This window comes from Lycium ferocissimum, chromosome 3 (assembly GCF_029784015.1).
Source record: "Lycium ferocissimum isolate CSIRO_LF1 chromosome 3, AGI_CSIRO_Lferr_CH_V1, whole genome shotgun sequence".
NCBI lineage: Eukaryota > Viridiplantae > Streptophyta > Magnoliopsida > Solanales > Solanaceae > Lycium > Lycium ferocissimum.
In genome coordinates, this window is record NC_081344.1 from 15383654 (window position 1) to 15402843 (window position 19190).

Below are 19190 nucleotides of genomic sequence, written 5' to 3' on the forward strand. Positions count from 1 at the left end.
TTCTAAAACTATACGAAAAATACTATGTTGCAATTCTTCTTATATTAATATGACGAAAAACGACATCTTAAAACGTTGGTCAAAATTCATGTATTTTAACTCTCAAAAAACGAAACCTGACAAGTAAAAGTGAACGATATAAGCTTAAGTGGAGTGAGACATGATGAGCAAGAATTCATGTAACCGATCTCATTTGATTGGGATAAGGCATAGTTGTTTTGACAACCATTCTCTGCTAATGAGCTCTATTAAAGCTATGTACCAATGATATGCCTTCCCTGAACAAAATTAATATTATCTTTCGATCGAGAAAAATGTATGGATACCAGCATTACTATAAACAAGCATCAAAATAAATATCATCAATTACACGAGTACAAAGGCAAAAATCATTCACGGAATAAGACATGATAAGATAAACAACCTAATTTAACAATTTGAAACAAGAATGAAGCCTCAACTAAAGAACACAACTAATTTGAAGACATTAGTGGGAACATTTTCAACACTATGGACTATATATAGAGCTCACAACAATTCGTGGAATGCTCGAAGAATATAGCAGTCCGACAGGTCTTTCACTCATCCTCTTCTACGCATACTCGAAGGTACAGGATGTTACTGTCAGAACTAGGTAGGAGTCACCATGTTATCATGAAAGTTTATGGCCTCTGGTCTCTTTTCTGTACAACCTGCAAACTAGCCAGTGCCAAAATTAGAATCTTCTTTTGCAGAATACATGATGAACACCAAACTTCACTTTTTTGCAATGCAGCATGTTCTACAAGATTGAATCAAGTCCAATTATCCATAAAAGCATCTTTTTCAAAACCCAAACAAGTACATGACTTAATATTCGTTATTGCTTTTAGGAGAGCTAAGAAAGTTTAAGATTATGTGATTTTCAGAGGAGATAATTGTTCATCGCTTTTTGTAAAGAGAAATTAACAAATGGACTTGGATCTCAACAATTCCATGAGGGCTCAAAGAAATGCAGGAAATTTAGTGCTCTCATTGAAACTTGTAAACCTATCAATTCTATCAATGTTGAGGAAGAATACAAGAGCGTCTTTCATTAATCTTTCATTCTCTTTTCGGAAACTGGCTAAGAAAATATTCAAATGCATGATAGAAGGTGCAATCTAAGAAAGAACTGGATGTACATCTCAAAACACCAATTTGCTGCATCCACTTACAAGGAAAGCATGAATTTCTACTGAATTCATAAATCTACTTCCCAACTCTCTTTCCCTGCACGAACCATAGTAAAGAGATACGTCCCCTGTTAGCTCGACTTAACCCCACGCTCTCCCTCTGTCCGGACCCAAAACCAAAAAGTATGATTGTTGCTGCATCTATAGCCTTTTCTTTACAACTATATGATCCAACTGTTTTCCTATTTGTTCCAATGAAGCCATCAAAGGACCTTAAGAATTACATCAAAATCAATTTACAACATGCAACTAATTCATGCCATCATACGTTTCGGAGCATATTCATGAGCAGATCTTCAAGATCAAACAAAACTGTTCACCAAACCACCAAGTTTTGTGATGCCTCACTAATATATATTCTGTAGAAACCTAGAACCACATGGGTTTTACTCTCAAATTCTCACTCATACCTCCTGGTCTCATGAATGCTCCACCAAGCATGTTAAGTTGCAAATCTGGATGATGCAGGATGTTATATTTCAAATAATCCTCTACTGGGAGAAAAACCAATAGACTTTTCTTTTTTGGCAAGAGGGCGGTGAATACAGCCTAAGATGAAAACAAGCCAGTCTCAGGCCTATAGTCCCATCTTCACTGTATCTTCCTTTTGTTGATGCATTCTCATATTGCATGATCCTTGGTCTGAACCGTGCAATTTTGTTCTCCAACTTTAAAATGAAACATATTAGCTTAGATACAGCCCAGAAGACTCTCCTCACTAACTGATTTCCGACCTACTTCCCAAACCTCTTCCTTTCCCAGTCCAATTATGAGCTCCACATTGTCATCGTTTCAAGTCAACTAAACAAAACCATAGGTCTAACAATACTGATCAGATCATGGTCACTTCAGTCAAATGTCCAAATTGGGATACTGACAACATTATAATCACGTAATTAAGAAGCCCATCAGATTAAAACATACACCTCACTGAACTTTTAAGGTTCAATCAAACTTTCTTCGTAGTTTTCCACTACAATATAGTGAATAACCAAACAGGATAGCTGGCAGACTTTGGCCCTAGTAACTCCTATATCAAACCTTGATGTTGCAACTCAAGTATTACTCAAAGGAGGTGCAAGGCTGACAGAAGAAACAAAACAACCACAACATGGACCACTACCAATTGAAAAACAAGTTCTAGTCATTTATGCAATTGTCAAGGGACTTTGTAATCAAATGCCACTAGACAGAATTCCTCAATATGAGAGCCATTGCAAATAGTGTAAAACCAGCCGCTCTTTTACATTGCTAATCAATTGTCAATAAGAAGCTCTCACTAATGTTTCTTCTTCCTTCTTTCAGGTCTCAACCCCAAAATCAACCCAGTCATTTTACAATTTTACGTGGGACAGCATAACCATAGTGCACAAATTACTTCTGCTGAAGGGGAAAAGATCTTTGGTAGAGGAAAAGACTCAAATCCAAAAGTTAATGTAAAATGGATACATGCCTTTCCAATTTAGTTTTCAGTAGAAAAGAACATTTTAAGATTTTTGGTAAGTACACCAAATACAAGGCAAGAAGTAAAATGATGCACTTTAATTATCACGTGGTATAAGTTCCTAATTGTCACAAGTTCTGAGCGTCCAGAAAAAAGGGTTATTGTTTCAAAAGAAAAGGGGCAGAAATATACCTACTAGAGATGTGTCCGTCTGAGAAGCTAATGAGCTCCCGGTGCATCTCTCATGCTCAAATTTAGACTATTTCGCATTGTTCGTCTCCCTACACATGGATTCCCTTTTTGCATCATAGCAACAAATTCTCCATAATCAATTCGTCCATCCTGGAAAGAAGTGCACCAGGAAACAGATTATTATATATGAGGAGAGACAACTATAAATACAAAAAAGAACACCATTATAATCACAGAGAATTCTCATAGCATGGTGCCACATTGAGGCACAAACTCCAATGAATTTTGCCTGCAAGGGGGCGCATGAAGGCATAAAATCTACTGAATGATCAGGATTTGAGTTTGTGCCAAACTTTTGGGAAGCTAAAAGCACTTTTGTTGGAGATTTGAGGTGTTTGGGCAAAATGGAAATGTGCTTTCGAACAACAGAAAAAGCAAAAGCAGCTTTCCTGATGTAGGGAATAAGCTACATATCCTTATCGATAAATTTTATTTACAAAACTACCCCTTATTGAACTACCCCTTATTGATTTTAAAAAGGAAATCAACCATTAAAACATTGTCCCCTTCTCCTTCACCATGGATTTTCGACAGTATCTTCTCAACTCTCTTTATGCGAATCTTAAACAAAGGATGAACTATTTTAGTTTAAATATAATTGAAAAACTTAATCAATGTCTCTAATGATAAATAATTAAAATCATTTTTCTTTTTAAGTAACATTAATTATAAATTAAATCTGTACATGTTCTTTTTCATAAATTGACGCTTAAAAGCGCTTTATTGTAAAGATTGACCATACACAAACAACTTTTCAAATATTTAACAACAGTGATTCTCGAATGATCTGACCAAACACCAACTGCTACAGTTCGAAAGTACTTTCTTGAAAAGTACTTTTGACTACTTTTCAAAATAAGCTGACTTTACAAAAGTATGATCAAGCACGCTCACACTCAAGAAACCTGCAGTCCTGGAGGACTTATCAAAAGACAACCAATAGTTTATGTGATTTGAAATACTTAGAGATGCTACTAAGTTTCATACTACATAATTTACTACTTTATCTACTAATTATTCTTTTTTAAACACTTGGATCTATGGTTATCTGTGAGCATGAGTTACATGTTTCATCGCTTTAATAATCCTATAATCCTTGCACAATTATAATTCCGTTAGTGTGACTAAAAATGAGAGGCTGAGAAGACTTAGCTTAGGCAATCAGCCCAAATAAAATAATGACGTAATCTTCAAAGATAATTTTGAAAAGAATCGGAATGCATCCAAACAATAATGAATACACAGAGATATCTGGTAAACTATTAAAGCACTTCAGTTTCATATTTAGTACCTAATAGATAACTTTATGTTCTAAAACAGGGACTTACATTATCCTGATCGACTTCTCTTATAATATCCTCAAAGTAAACATCTGTCATGTTATGCTCTACACAAGCTTGCTGGACCTCATCAACCGTTATATAACCACTTCCATCTTTGTCAAAATATTGAAATGCTGCCATGAGATGTTCCTCGCGCTCCAATTTATTAAGATGAACGGTTGCCGCAATGAATTCTCCATAGTCAATAGTTCCACTATTGTCCACATCAGCCTGAATTTGTGAGTGACATAATAGCTAGTTAGCTACACAAATAATGGAAGACATGAACCTCATAGAAGCACATCTTTAGAGTTGAGAGACACTAGAAAGATCAACAGAGAAATCATTGGGATCAAAAGTTCAAAACAAGGGACTGTACAGTAAAGATCATGGTGTTTATAATCAGGTATATGAAGCGGTTCCAAGTCACAGTTTCGCCCGAACAGTTTCCTCAACTTTCAGGGACTTGACACACATAAAAGAAAAGCTGAGTACCTTGCCAATGAGCTTCAGCTGCTAGAAAAGTACTCAATTAATTTAACAAAGGAAAGAGCCAAAATTCCAATTCAACTCTCTTCTTTCCAAACAGATAAAATTTACCATGTGACCATGTGGTCACGGGTTCGAGCTGTGGAAACAGCCTCTTACAGAAATGCAAGGTAAGGGTGCATACAATAGACCCTTGTGGTTATGGCCCTTCCCCGGACCCCGCGCATAGCAAGAGCTTAGTGCACTGGGCTGCCCTTTTTACCTTGTGCCATTCTACAGAGATGAAGATTTTGCCCTTGGCAGATAGTCACATCATTATTAACTTGAGAAAGATGTTGAGAACATATTTATTTAATCACTTTGCAATAAAGACTTACTGCATCCATAAGTTCCCGTATCTCCGTATCCTTTAACGTAGAGCCATATTTTCTCAACCCTGCTTTTAGTTCATCAAATGTAATTGCACCACTACTATCAGTATCCATGGCCTTAAACATCTCTCTCAGACCAGCGATCTCTTCTTCAGACAAGCTTTCAGCAATCACCTGGAAGCAGAAACAATGTGTGAAGCTTCAATATGTTGCACATTTTCAAATACATGTTCCAGCAACCCAGAGGGAACACAATAAAGTTTGTCAAAGATAGTATATTGGTTTGATTGGACATGGAAGGACCTACTTTTTACAGTATTTCTTGACACATAAATCTACAACAAGATTTGAACACATACCCGCAAAGCCATCTTTTTTAACTTGTTCATAGCAGAGAACTGTTTTAGGCGAGAAAGTACTGCAGGATCCAGTGCTCTATCAGGAGCGACACCATTTTCGCAGATCCAAGGGTGGCCTGCAAAAATTTTGAGGATATTGTAATATGAATATTAGTTCATTCACCTGCCTAATGTCATAGAACTTAGAAGTAGGCACAGGTATACTACACAGATGCAATTTGATACACCTTAAACAGTGCGAATCGATACTTTCCAGTCATGATGGGCCAAATTTAACTGTTCAATTAGACTTGTGTAATTATTCAGAAGGATTTAATAGTAAATTAACCTGATACTGGAAAAGGCTCCAACATAATCAGAATAATCTACCAATCAAAAACATAATCAGAACATGTTATAACGTAGGTCTGAGAAACTTTCTCTGCAGTCAAAATAAAGTTTTATACGCTAAGCATGACAGGGACCCAGAAATCAGATTAATAGCCACGAAGGATTCCCATGGTCTTACACCCAATACATTTTATCACAAAGCTTACATGGTTCCCTAATCATTCAACTTTGACAAAGCATGACATTGGTACAAAATCTGATTCTCTTGATTGAGTAACCATCAAAAAAGAATACCCAGATTCATCACCAAAAGAAAGAATAAACAAAAGCTTCATGACATTGTTACAAATCTGCTAAGAAAGAATAAACAAAAGCTTCATGACATTGTTACAAATCTGCTCTCTCCACTGAATAACTATCAAGCAAGACCAGACAGATTATCACTAACAGGGAGAATAAATGAAGCTAAAACAAAAATATTCCACTGATAGACAAAACAAAAGGTTACTATCACTTAATAAGGTAAACATACACAATACTTCATGAGCAGTTAACCGCTCTGAGGGCTGCATGCACAACATCTTCCGGATAAGATCTTTTGCACTCTCAGATATCAACGGCCAAGGGTCTGAGTCAAAATCAATGTGCCCTTTCAGAACTGCATCAAATATGCCCTGCTGCGTTTCTGTAGAGTTTAGATTGTGAGCTTATGGAGATAGAAAGAAAGTTGATAACATACATGTTAAAATTATTAGAGGATATACCTGCCCAAAATGGTGGCACACCACTTAGCAGTATGTAGAGTATGACTCCTGCTGTCCACACATCTGCTTGGGGACCATAATGCTTCAAAAGCACCTCAGGAGCGACATAATATGGACTACCAACAACATCTGTGAATATTTGGCCTGCAGGAGCAAACAAGGAATACCAACATAACAATATAAGGAAATGATAGGATAACAGTTGCTACCAAATCAATGTCTCCGAAACTAATACTCTCCGTTTCAACTTGTTTGTCTTAGTTTGACTCGGCACGGAGTTCAGAAAATAAAGAAGACTTTTGAATCTTGTGGTCTTAAACTAAAAATGTGTAATGTACCAAAATGCCCTTTAAATCTTGTGGTCTTGAATATGCATGTGGAATGTTGGGTGTACAGAGTTACTGAATATAGAGAGTAGCATTCTTTTTGAAACAGACTAAAAAGGAAAGTAAGACAAACAAATTGAAACGGCGTGAGTATTACTGATCTCCCAAAGAGTGACTAGTTAGGGATATATATATATATAAGCATCTCCAAGAATGCACTTTAGTAATGGTTCCAGCATCGACTTAGAAACTAATAATGGTTCCAGCATCGACTTAGAATACAGCCGCGAAAATCTCAACAGAGAGTCATTAAGACAAGCATGCACAAACCATTCTTGAGGGAAATAAAAGGCCAACTTAATAACAAAACATTGCATTACTTATTATACAATAAGATAATGCATGAATTAAAGGAAGACTAGCTGTATTCTAAAACAAGAATAATTAACATCCCAACAAAACAAAGTAAGACCAGAAAGCTAAGCTGAAACATCATTTACCTGGCTTAAAGAAAACAGAGAGTCCAAAATCGATGGCCTTAAGAGAGAAATCATCATCCTTATTAACCAACAGGAAATTCTCAGGTTTTAAATCTCTATGCATAACGCCAAGTGAATGACACGCCTCAACAACCCCAACAATAATTTTAGTCAATTCAGCTGCTTTTCTCTCACTATAATGACCTCGTTGAATAATACGATCAAACAATTCACCACCACCACATATCTCCATAACAATATGAACATATAAAGGATCCTCATAAGCTCCCTTAATGGTAACAATATTCTTATGACCAGACAAATGATGCATTATCTGAATTTCCCTTCTAACATCCTCAACATCCTCTTTTGAAATCAACTTTCTCTTCGAAATAGATTTACAAGCATACTCAGCACCTGTAGCAGTGGCGAAGTCAGAAATTTTACTAAAGATGTTCGAAATTTAATCCTCCCTCTGTCACAATTTATGTGATACAGTTTGGATTTCGAGAATCTTTTGACCGCGATTTATTCATAATTCATATGTCCTTTATGTATTTTAAATTGTTAATTATTGTGACTTATAGTACTACTTTTTATGTATTTTCTAAATATGTAAATTATTTTTCAAAAAACTTCAAAGATTGTATGTCTGAATTCACAATCAAAATAAAGATGTTTGACCCTCGAAACTCAAACTGTATCACATAAATTGGGACAAAGGGAGTATATATCTATAAAAAGTAATTTTTGACCTACATACACACCACTCCCTCCGTTCCAATTTATGTGACACACTTCCCTTTTTAGTCTGTCCCAAAAATAATGTCACAATTCTATATCTAGAAACAATTTAACTTTATGAGATGATTTAAAGTCACGCAAATATCTAAGGCTTGTTTTAGACCACAAAATTTCAAGTTTTCACATAGTCAAGCTTTATCACATAAATTGGGACGGAGGGAGTAACATTTTCTATATAAACAGTATAATTAATTTTTCACGAAGGGTGTTCAATTGACCGCTAACCTGTAGAATTCTCAGTGCATAAATAAGTGGTACCAAACTGTCCTTGTCCTAACTTACGTCCCAAAGTGTAAAGATCACGAATGTTAGGGGTCTTATGTCCCATTACATAATAAGCCTGATTACTTCCTGAACGATTCATGCTGGCTTTTCTAGGACTAACAAGGGAAAGTGAAGTTTCCTTTTTGGGAGAATAATTGTCTGATGAAGAATATGAATTGCCAGATGAAGGGTTGAGATTGGAGTTTAAACTATCTTCAGGCTGATTATAGCCCGTAAATGTTTTTCCTCCTATAGATCCACGGCATGTATTGCCCATCAAACAATCACAACGTCACACTCAGATAAAGCATTCGTCATCTACAAGTGTTTTGACAACTTCTTCTTCAATAAGCTGGAAAACAAAAACAAACAAACAAACAAAAAAGGTTGTTACACAGTCACGTAAATGAATTTGCGAAAGAAACTGAAATGACCAACCTAGAATGTTGGAAAAGAATAATTTTGTGAACAACCTAGAATGTTGGAAAAGAATAATTGAAAATTGTAGGAAACGAAAATTAGTTAAGATTTGGTATTTTAATTTATGTCTAGCTAGAATTTATAGTCAAATTTATGTTGTAATGTTTTCGTCAAATTTATGTTGTAATGTTTTCGTCAGCCACAAATGTTTTTTTTTTTTTCTTCAATAAGCTGAAAAAAAAAAAGGAGAAATTACACAGTCAGGTAACAGAATTTGTGAAGAAACTGAAATGAACAACATAGAATGTTGGGAAAAAATAATTCAAAGTTGTAGGAAACAAAATTAGTTAGAATTTGGTATTTTAATTCATGTCTAATTAGAATTTATAGTCAAATTCATGTTATAATACTTTCGTCATCCACAAATGTTTTGTTTTCTTTTTTTCTTCTTCAATAAGCTGGAAAAAACAAAACAAAAGGTCATTTAATGAATTTGCGAAGAAACTGAATTTGCAGAACATAGAACGTTTTCGAATCAGATCGTGTTGAGAAAAAATAATTAATTTATATAGGAATAGGTTTTTCTGTTTCGTACTATTATAAATAGAACTGCTGCTAGCTATTTTTATTCATATAACAGAGATTGTATTTGAGCATCAGAGATTCATAAAGTTTATGAATAAAATATTTTCCTTTCGTATGGAGAGCGAAACAAAATGGAGAAATTAGCTTAATGAATTGGTGCAACACAGAGAAACATACTTTTAACTCTTTTGTCAATTGTCATCCACAAATGTTTTGATATTTATTTCTTCAATAAACCGGAAAAAAAAAACGTTGCAATTTAAAGGATTTGCGAAGAAACTGAAATGAAGAATATAGAATGTTTTGGAATCAGATCAAGAGAGAAATAAATGGAGAAATTTCCTTAATGAATTTAAGCAATAAAGAAAAAAAAAACTTACATAATGCAATGAAGAGTAGATCTGAAAGAAAAAGGGAAAAGAAATTGGAAGAAGAGGAAAACAGGAATGATGATTATGGAGAGGAAGAAGAGAGGAAGGAGGAGAAAGAGAATAAATGGAAGTCCAACTAAAACATTGGTCACCTTCAATTAAATAGTCGGGATTATAAAATATACTAGTACAAGTACTCTGCTACGTAACAAATTTACTTTAAAAAGAAAAAAGATAGTAGGAGCAAATATAGTATATGAACCTATTTTAATTCATTGGATTACTCTCCCTTGTCGTTAAGAAAGAATGTTCATCTTTTGATAGTTTTAATCAAGCTTTCGAAATTTGTTTACTATTTTTTCTGTCTCAATTTATCTGATACTTTTAGCTTCTCGAGATTCAAATTATATGAACGTTGATCAATATTTTAAGAAGTATTTTTTTCACAAAATTGATATAAGAAAAGTTACAACTTATAGTGCTTTTCATGTAGTGTTCAAATGAATAAATTTTCATCTTTAAATATTGAGTTAATCTAATCCAATTTAGCCTTATAAGGCAGACTTTTAGTTATGCCTTAAAGCAAAGTCTGCCTAATAAGGCAAACTTTTTGCAAAAGTCTTGCCTTGCGAAATTATTTATTTTATTTTATTGAGCGGGGTTTGAACGCAGAACCTCGGAATATTTTCGGCCACCTTTTTAAGCGAAGGACAAAAATTAAAGACCAACAATTTGAGGGGCAAAAATTATAGACCACCCCAAAAGAAGGACAATCCGCGCAAAAAAACTACTTATGTTTAGCTAATTAATTTTTGTCAATGTAGAACAGTAATTTTTGATGGGCCAAGATTTCAAAAAATGCTTTAGGGTAGAAGCTATGTTTTAAAACATTTTTTTGCGCGGATTTTCCTTCTTTTGGAGTGGTCTTTAAATTTTGTCCCTCATATTTGTGGTCTTTAAGTTTTGCACTTCGCTTGGAAAGGTGGACGAATACCTGAGGTTCTGGGTTCGAACCCCCGCTCAGGCATAAAATAAAAAAATAATTTCGCAAGGCAGGGCTGGAGGGCGTGTATGTCGGATCCGGCATACACTCCTTAAGGAAAAATTAAAATTATGTCGGATTCAGCAAAACTAAAAGTCTGCCCCATGAGGCAAAACTTTTCCTTAAGGCATAGTTTAGTTATGCCTTATGGGGCAGACTTTTAGTTAATGCATAACCAAAAGTATGCCCCATAAGGCAGAACTTTTCCTTAAGGCATAGACTTTGCCTTATAAGCAAACTTTTTAGTTATGCCTTAAGGAAAAGTTCCGCCTTATGGGGAATACTTTGAAGTTATGTCTTATGTAAGCACACTTTTAGTTAAGGCATAACTAAAAGTATGCCCCATGAGGCGGAACTTTTCCTTAAGGAATAACTAAAAGTTTGCCTTGAAAAGTAAAAAAAAAAAAAAAATATATATATATATATATATATATATATATACCTCAAGGTAAAGTCTGCCGGAGGGGGCACAGCGAAATTCAAACTCTGCCTTGCGAATATTTTTAAAATTTTTAACTGAGCGGGGGTTCGAACTCGAAACGCGTGATTTTAGGTGAAGGACAAAAATTAAAGACCACCAATTTGAGGGGCAAAAGTTAAAGACCGCCCCCTGTGAATTGCCTGTTTTAAAACTTCTAAAAAAAAATAGTTTTTATTACTATTCAAAGTCATTTATCTTTTTCCAACTCTCTAAAATAAACAAAATATGCACTTTTGACTCTTCAAAAACTTGGTGTTACACCTCGGAAAATTTTTCATTGATGCACAATGGATAGACTTACGAAGGGCACAAAGTATACGATGTTTCAATAAGTAAGAAGTAGCCTTTGATGACCCTAATTAAGATTTCAAAGACATTCAAGGTAAGAAGAGAAAGTTTGCCAAGAGAAGGCAAGGTATACGATATGTAGCGGAAAGAATTTACGAGTAACAAGTTAATGATGATTTAATGATGCTTTGGAGAATAGTTATAACGTCCCTTAGATTGCTAATGAAGTGCTAAAAAAGTGTTAAGAAGGTTCCATAAGGATTGAGGATCAAACGAGTCGACGAGAACGAGTCTCGGAAAACTGTGGATTGTACGGTCCACTATACGGACCGTATAAAAGATACTGGCCGTATGTATGGCCGTATAACCGTCCGCAGAGAGAGCCTCGGAACCATTATACGGTCACACATACGGACCGTATAAATTGTACGGACCATATGTGTGTCCGTATAAATGTCATGTGACATTTTGAGTTTTAAATAAGGGACCCAAGTTCATTATTTTCATTTCCCATCTTCTCATTTTCCTCTCCTCATCTCAAGAACTCTCTAGAACACTCCCCACACTTCCCATACAAGAATCTAAGAGAAAGCAAGGATCAACTTCATCAAACCAAAGAAATTAAGTGCAAGAAGCTCACTAGGGTTCATCCAAGACAAGAAATCTCTTTGGAAGTGGAACTAGGGTTTTGGCTCAAGTGAAGTTTTTCCACTCAAAGTCCATTCCCACACTATCTAAGGTAAGTTTTATGATCATTCCATATTATTAAGGTATTAAGAAGTTGAAACACTTGGATTGTAGAAGAATATAGAAAATGGGTCATGAATGTGGGAATATTGTCATTTTTTAGTAAAAGCTTGGATTGAGGCATGATTCTTGATGTGTTGTGATTATGATTATGTTATAAATGATGTTAAGAACGTGGGATAGACATTGTATATGAATGAATGTAATCGTGTGCTATAACCATGGATATGGATAATTGGAAGTGAATTGAGAAGTAAGGATAATGTAGGTGAATAAAGACTATTGTTATGATGTTGTGAATGTTATTATTGATGTTTGGGAGTTGATATATGATATGGAGGAAGTCGTATAAATAAAGGAGATGCCGTCCAATTTTCTCTAGCTTTAGTCATGTATGCTAAGCTGTCGATTTTCTAATGATAATGCGAACTCTCTTGAAGGTAGAGACGTGAGCATTGAAGGGGAACGATCAAGCGATAGAATAGCTAAACGAAAAGGTATGTAAGGCTAGCCCTTTCCTTCTAAGGCATGACTCCGATGGCATAAATCTTCCTATTTTTCCATAACTTTCTTACATTCCGGAAAATTAGAAGTCTATGTTCATAAAGGGCTTCGCATGAGCTAAAGGTAAAAGATATGTTACAAGCACGACGACAATAATAGTGATGATGATAATGATGACGACGATAATAGTGATAACAATAATGATGACCATGTTAATAGTGATAATGATAATGATGACGACGATAGTAGTGATAACGATAATGATGACGACGATAATAGTGATAATGATAATGATGACCATGTTAATAGTGATAATGATAATGATGACGACGATAGTAGTGATAACGATAATGATGACGACGATAAAGGTGATGATGATAGTGATGACGATAAAGATAACGGTGATTCAATAATAGAAATCGGGAATTTATAGACTTTGTGTCACCCCGATAGTGTTGAAATGTTTCTCTCGGATACATATGTATGTTATAAAAGTATGAATGCTATGTTGTGACACGGAGCCTATATGGCCGGGTATGATATCTATTGCGCGCGCACCACTGCAGTTGGGTACGTATAACACTGAGCCTTGGTAGGGCCAGGTACGGATACCACTGAGCCTTGGTAGGGCCAGGTACGGATACCACTGAGCCTTGGTAGGGCCAGGTACGTATAACACCAAGCTTTATTATGGCTGGGTACGTAAGACACCGAACTTAGATGGTCGGGTATGATACTACTATGTATTCAAATGTATGAAAAGGAAGTTTCCTAGTAGAAAGAGGATAAGTAAGTATAACGAGCATCGCTAGAGGTATACCTAGCTCTCCCTCATTTCATAACTCATCCATACTATGTTATTTCATATGCTTTCATTATGCTATTGATTATGCTTTACATACTCAGTACATTATTCGTCGACATCCACTTTGGCACAGGGCGGCGTGTTTCATGCCATACGGCCCATATTACTGCGGGGAAAGTTGTCCAGGAGTTTGACTATAGGATGTCCAAGGTTGTTAGCCGGATTGGTAGACTCCATTTGGTTCGGAGTGATACCGCGTCGGAGTATGTTCTCATGAGCTGAGTCACGCACATTATGGGTATGTTGGGGTCCGTCCCCCAACTTAGTTTTGATATCATATCTTATGTTAGAGACTTTTGCGAAGAGTCATGTATACGGTATATTAGCCTTGTGGTATGACTATGTCGATGTAGCATTATGCATTTCTTTACGGATTCATACTATTACGACTTTTTACTTGAGTTAAAAAAAAAAAATTAAAAAAAAAGATGAAAAGAATGTTTTGAAAGGCCTTCATTTTGCACATCATCTCACGATTAAGAGTCCAAAAACTATGAGTATAATGAGAACTAGCGGGTTCGCTCGGCTGCAAGTGAGGGTCGGGTGCCCATCTGCCCTAATGAAATTAGGGTGTGACAAAGTGGTATCAGAGCAGTTCGTCCTCGGGGTTGTCTGCAAAGTCGTGTCTAGTAGAGTCTTGTTTATGGTGTGTTGAGCGCCATATCTATACAGGAGGCTACAGGGCATTTAGGATGGTTACTCTTCTTTCATATCTAAGATCGTGCGATAGAGCCAAATCATAGGAAATGAGGTTCCTTATACTAACCCTTGATTTCAGCAGAAGAACGGTATCAACAAGAGAAAGTGATGGATGATATTGAAAGTTACAGAGGTAAGTCACTTCGTTGAGCCTATGTTATCAAAATATATATTTATATGATAATGAATTGATTGTCATAGAGGTAAGTCAGTGCTCGTACAACAGAGGAATTAATTAAATGCATCTTTTGATGATAAGTTCAATTAAAAGTTGTGAACTAAACAAATTGAATGACTCAGTACAAAGGTAAGCAACGACACGAAAGGATGAATGTTGGGTAAGGTAAGAATATTGAGGTGTGATTGAGATACAAAGCTGAAGGATGGAAGGGAAAGTAAATAGAAAGGCATAACAGGGCAGATCACTAAAGGATCAAGTACATCCCGAGGTGTGATATATGAGGTAAGTTTTGACATCCTAGTATTTTACTTGAAATCGGGAGCCCTGTGTGGCTGAGATATGTTGTGTACATACATACTAGCCCTGTGAGGCGTTGTTGGTATTTCTTTGCGTGTTTTGGATAGTAAGAAATATAGAGGAAACTCCGCCAAAAATTTTCCTAGAATTTAAAGGAGATAGGATGTAAGCTTGTAATATGTCCTAACGGGAAAAAGGTGTTGGGTAAAAAGAAGTGGAAGGACGGGATTAAGTTAGGAACATCGTTGACAACTACAAGAGATGAGTTAAATGTTGTTGAATTGATAGTAACGGTAATTATGAGATCAACATTGATATGGTAAAGAGATATACTAGAGTAAATTAGGAGTTTGGTAGTACTAAAACATGACATAGAAAGAAAAGGGTAACTCGATAGATGTGTGATACGGGAATATTAATTGGATGGATAAGCACTGTAAGATACGACAAGTTTATTAGCAAAATAGAGTAACAACATGATCGAGAGACGAGGGTATGAAGTACGAAGGGTTATAACGAATGTGGATACCTGGATAAGACAACTCATGAATTGAGTGGAATAGAGCTGATTAGAAAGAATAACAGGTTAATTATGCCTACTCCACGAAGTTTATTCCATTTTATACGCAGGCTTGCGAACGAGATTAAGAAGTGGCACTCTATGGAGATGGTTATGATCAGGATATAATGAGGACATAGCAAGAACTGTGATACAAAGTAAGTAAGGTATGGCGAAGAAACGACTGAAGATGTGGCATGTTCTATACGAATAACGAACGAATACAAGTGTTAAATCAATTAGCGAGCCTTGGGGCAGTAGATAAGAAATGTTTATAAGACCCTGTTAAGGGAAGAATCCATCATAAATTCGTAATGACAAAAAGGAGAAGGTCGACTTAAAAAAAAATCGAGAGAAAAGTGATATGGTAAAGAAGCCAGTTCGTGATTTGTATAATCGAGAAACAAAGTGATGCCTTTGTTTGGATGTAAAAGACCAAGACTGTCGGAAGATGAATAACGAAATAGAACGATTGTTAGGAAGAGGATCAACATAATAAAGATGAGAGGGGATGATTAGAATGAACAGAATAAGTTATGGGAACGAAGAATGGATTGCATAGAAGTAACATATTCTAAAGGACAAAGTGGTGTTGAGTTAAGAATAGGGTTCATTGTGTGAAGGATAAAGGATTGATTATCGAACGGGAGGTAATAAGATAAATTGAGGAGGAAAGAATGTAAAGGAATACGTATGGGTATAGAAAAAAAAGGAAATATGCGAATTATGCGCACTTAAGATATGAGAAAAGGAAGATGCATCTCTTACGAATATCCTATACCAAGACAGAATGAGTAAAGTATATATAAGGGTGACCATGAGTTAAGAGTTTACCGTACGACGATAAAGCGATAAAGCCCGAGGGCGATCATCAACGACAAATACGATATGATCATGATTGGTTTTTGAAATCAATGGAGTACAACACGAGGGTAGAACAGTATGAGGCAAAAAAAGGTATTAGTTGCGCCTGAGACATAGATCCTTCAAAACGAAGATGGCAGGTTTAAGGGAAAGATGACGCTATAAGTGAACTCTGAGTATCAAAGAATGGGATAGGTGACATCACATGGATGGTATGGATAGCTAGCTATACTACCATTTCGAGTATCCCTATGGGACATGTCACGCCCCGAACCATGGCCTGGGCAAAACACGGCACTCGGTGCCTTCTTACGCGACCAGAAGCGAACCACATGGCTTTTTGTGAATAATCATAAGGCATAACATGAGCGGAATATAATGTGAATGCATGATGAGCCTTTATAAAATGTAGTAAGTCATAATACTTAATAAAAATACTTGTTTAAACATGAGTGCGGAAATAACATGAATGAGCCAAAATGGCTATACGACTCCGATTGTCTAACATAACATAACTGACTTGTCTAGTCTATGAAACCTCTATCATGAGTACGACCGGAAAACATACTTGCGGGACAAGGCCCACAGCGCCCGATACCTTAGATGCATAACTAATCATAAAACAAAAATTGACTAAATCCGGAATGAGATGGGGCTCACCAATAAGTCGATACGAATGCGTCCCCTATGCGGATGTGTGGATCACGTATATCGATGCACACGCATCGTGAAACGAGCCCCGAGCAATAAAGGGGACGTCGGCACATTGAATGTCCGGTATGTAAAGCAGGCGAATGAAATAACATGGGACATAAAGTAACAAAGATAAGAACCGAACGTGAAATCGAAACACGGTTATGAGCATGAACGTGAATACATATATATAATATAAAGCATGAGTAAAACATGGTAGGTAGGGAGAGCATTTCTTAACCGATAATATAATATCACCACGTGGGTACGTGGGTACGGTACCTCGACTGGGACCATTGGAGTTCCCAATACCTTGCCGGGGTATAAGGTGGTAACATGCACGATGGATCCATTCGGTGTAAAATTAAGGTATCGTCCCTATCTGGGCGGAGCGATCCTTGTCCACGGTGGCTACGTAGTTTCGGGCTATACGAGCCTTCTCGGAATTGCAACTCCCAAAAACATGAACATGATATAATTGGCTAAGAAGCCCATGATTTTCGTGAATTAACTTGTACTTGTCTTGTAATCTTGATTTCACGAAATAACTTGTAAACATGGTTTCATGAAATAACTTGTATTTAGCATGTATGTATCTTGAGTCATGGCATGAAGATAGTTATATAATACAATTGCATAGAAACTTGTAGACATGTAGGATATTCATGAAATAAGCATTTTTATTTAAAACATGCATGCAAGAACCCATGGAATACAAGATATGGGTTTTCATGGATTACGGACGGATTCTCAATAATCATAAAGAAATATTAAAAACTCAATGATGGAATTATAACAATTCATACATAATATAATCATGGACATGGACCTAGGGTTATCATGAGCATGGTATAGAAACCCTAGTTTTAGTAGAGAATCATAATATTATGAGGCGTGGGGAAGAACAATGATGTTCCAACACGTAGATAGTAACTCTACATACCTGATAATGCTCAAAAACTGGAATTAAAGAGTTGAATTTTGGAGAAGATTTCCTAAATCTTGATTCTTGAACCTTGATGGGTTTTCTTGAACACCCTAGGTTAGGAAGAATGATTTCTTGCTTAGATTATTAGAGTATATGTTAGAATTGAGTTGGAATAATTAGAGTAGGCTTACTTTGGTGTTCTTGATGATGGAGGAGGGTAGGTGGTCGTTCTAGGGCTTGAAGGAATGAAAAATAATGATTTGAACTGATATGGACGAATATATCTTGTTTCTGGAAAATTAAATTTTACGTCCATGACAAAATCTTGGCCGTATTTTTGAAAGACGGGCCGTATTTTGAAATATGGTACGTATTCGTATGGATTCTTATTTGCGTCTCTTTAGTAAAATAGTCATAACTCTTTGCACAGATATCCCTTTGACCCCCATAATATACCGTTAGAAAGGTATTTCAAAGCTCTACAACTTTCATCAAAGAAGTTTTCCCAAATTCTAAATACATTTTAAAATGCGGGCCGTATTTTAAAATACGATCCGTATTTAACGATGTAACCTCTAAGTGTCAAATTCCAGAATGCTCAGAAATCTTTGGTACCAGTTTACGACTTGAAATACGGGCCATATCTTTGAAATACCGGTCCTTGTTCGCGGGCGTAAACCACCTTACAGGCCCGAGTGAAATTTCCAATTCCCACATTCTTTATCGGGTTTTCTAAGTCTTTGATCATGGTCAAAGCTTAGGTTAAAGGTACGGGGTGTTACAGGACAGAAGTTATTACTTGGAGCAGACGTAGACATTGACTCATAACTAGCGGTTGAGCTAAGCAAACACATCCTTGTTTGGATTGCGATGTCGGTTATATTACTTGATTACAAAAAGCTGAGATAGTATATTTAAGATTTCACACATGAATTACGGCTATAAAGTATGGGAAATGACATAAATATGAGGCGGTATAACGAAAGTGAGGAGAAAAGGGATATATGAATTCAAGATTTGAGAAAGTGAGGAAACGGATTATATAATGGTAGAAGTAAGACCATAGGGAAGCGAGTGAGGAAAATACCGGTATGCGATTGAAACGATGAATCTTAAGATGTGATAGATATAGACTGCGACGAAAGTGAGTTGTGCGGAAAGGAGACTAATAGCTAGTGAATAAATGAACAAGAATTGAGCGGGTATACGAGAGTAACACGTAAATCATTCGTAAAGATCTTGAACAAC

General features: G+C 36.1%; 1 protein-coding gene across 4 annotated transcripts; it reads right to left on the reverse strand.

Moving 5' to 3' along the window:
* Positions 1 to 333: 333 nt before the first annotated feature.
* LOC132049849 (calcium-dependent protein kinase 4) lies at positions 334 to 9770 on the reverse strand. Of its 4 annotated transcripts, none has more exons than XM_059440804.1 (10): positions 9601 to 9761; positions 8380 to 8770; positions 7372 to 7767; positions 6546 to 6689; positions 6314 to 6466; positions 5452 to 5567; positions 5099 to 5266; positions 4239 to 4463; positions 2851 to 3000; positions 334 to 692 (listed from the first exon to the last, which is right to left on the reverse strand). In XM_059440804.1, the coding sequence occupies exons 2-9, from the start codon at positions 8693 to 8695 to the stop codon at positions 2878 to 2880; spliced, it is 1641 nt and encodes a 546-aa protein (XP_059296787.1). In that variant the 5' UTR covers positions 8696 to 8770; positions 9601 to 9761; the 3' UTR covers positions 334 to 692; positions 2851 to 2877. The 4 variants fall into 4 exon arrangements, with proteins under 4 accessions (XP_059296787.1, XP_059296788.1, XP_059296790.1 ...); XM_059440807.1 differs by lacking the exon at positions 334 to 692 and adding an exon at positions 1162 to 2333 and having other exon boundaries at positions 9601 to 9762; XM_059440805.1 differs by lacking the exon at positions 9601 to 9761 and having other exon boundaries at positions 8380 to 8806.
* Between the last annotated feature and the right edge of the window lie 9420 nt (positions 9771 to 19190).

Bases quoted from the DNA above. Each gene is read 5' to 3' on its own strand.
- LOC132049849 (XM_059440804.1), bottom strand. From the start codon at position 8,695: ATGGGCAATACATGCCGTGGATCTATAGGAGGAAAAACATTTACGGGC. The intron at 6,467-6,545 runs GTATATCCTCTA...TAAACTCTACAG, and splicing joins TGTGCCACCATTTTGGGCAG to AAACGCAGCAGGGCATATTT. The intron at 5,267-5,451 runs GTATGTGTTCAA...TTCTGCTTCCAG, and splicing joins TAAAAAAGATGGCTTTGCGG to GTGATTGCTGAAAGCTTGTC.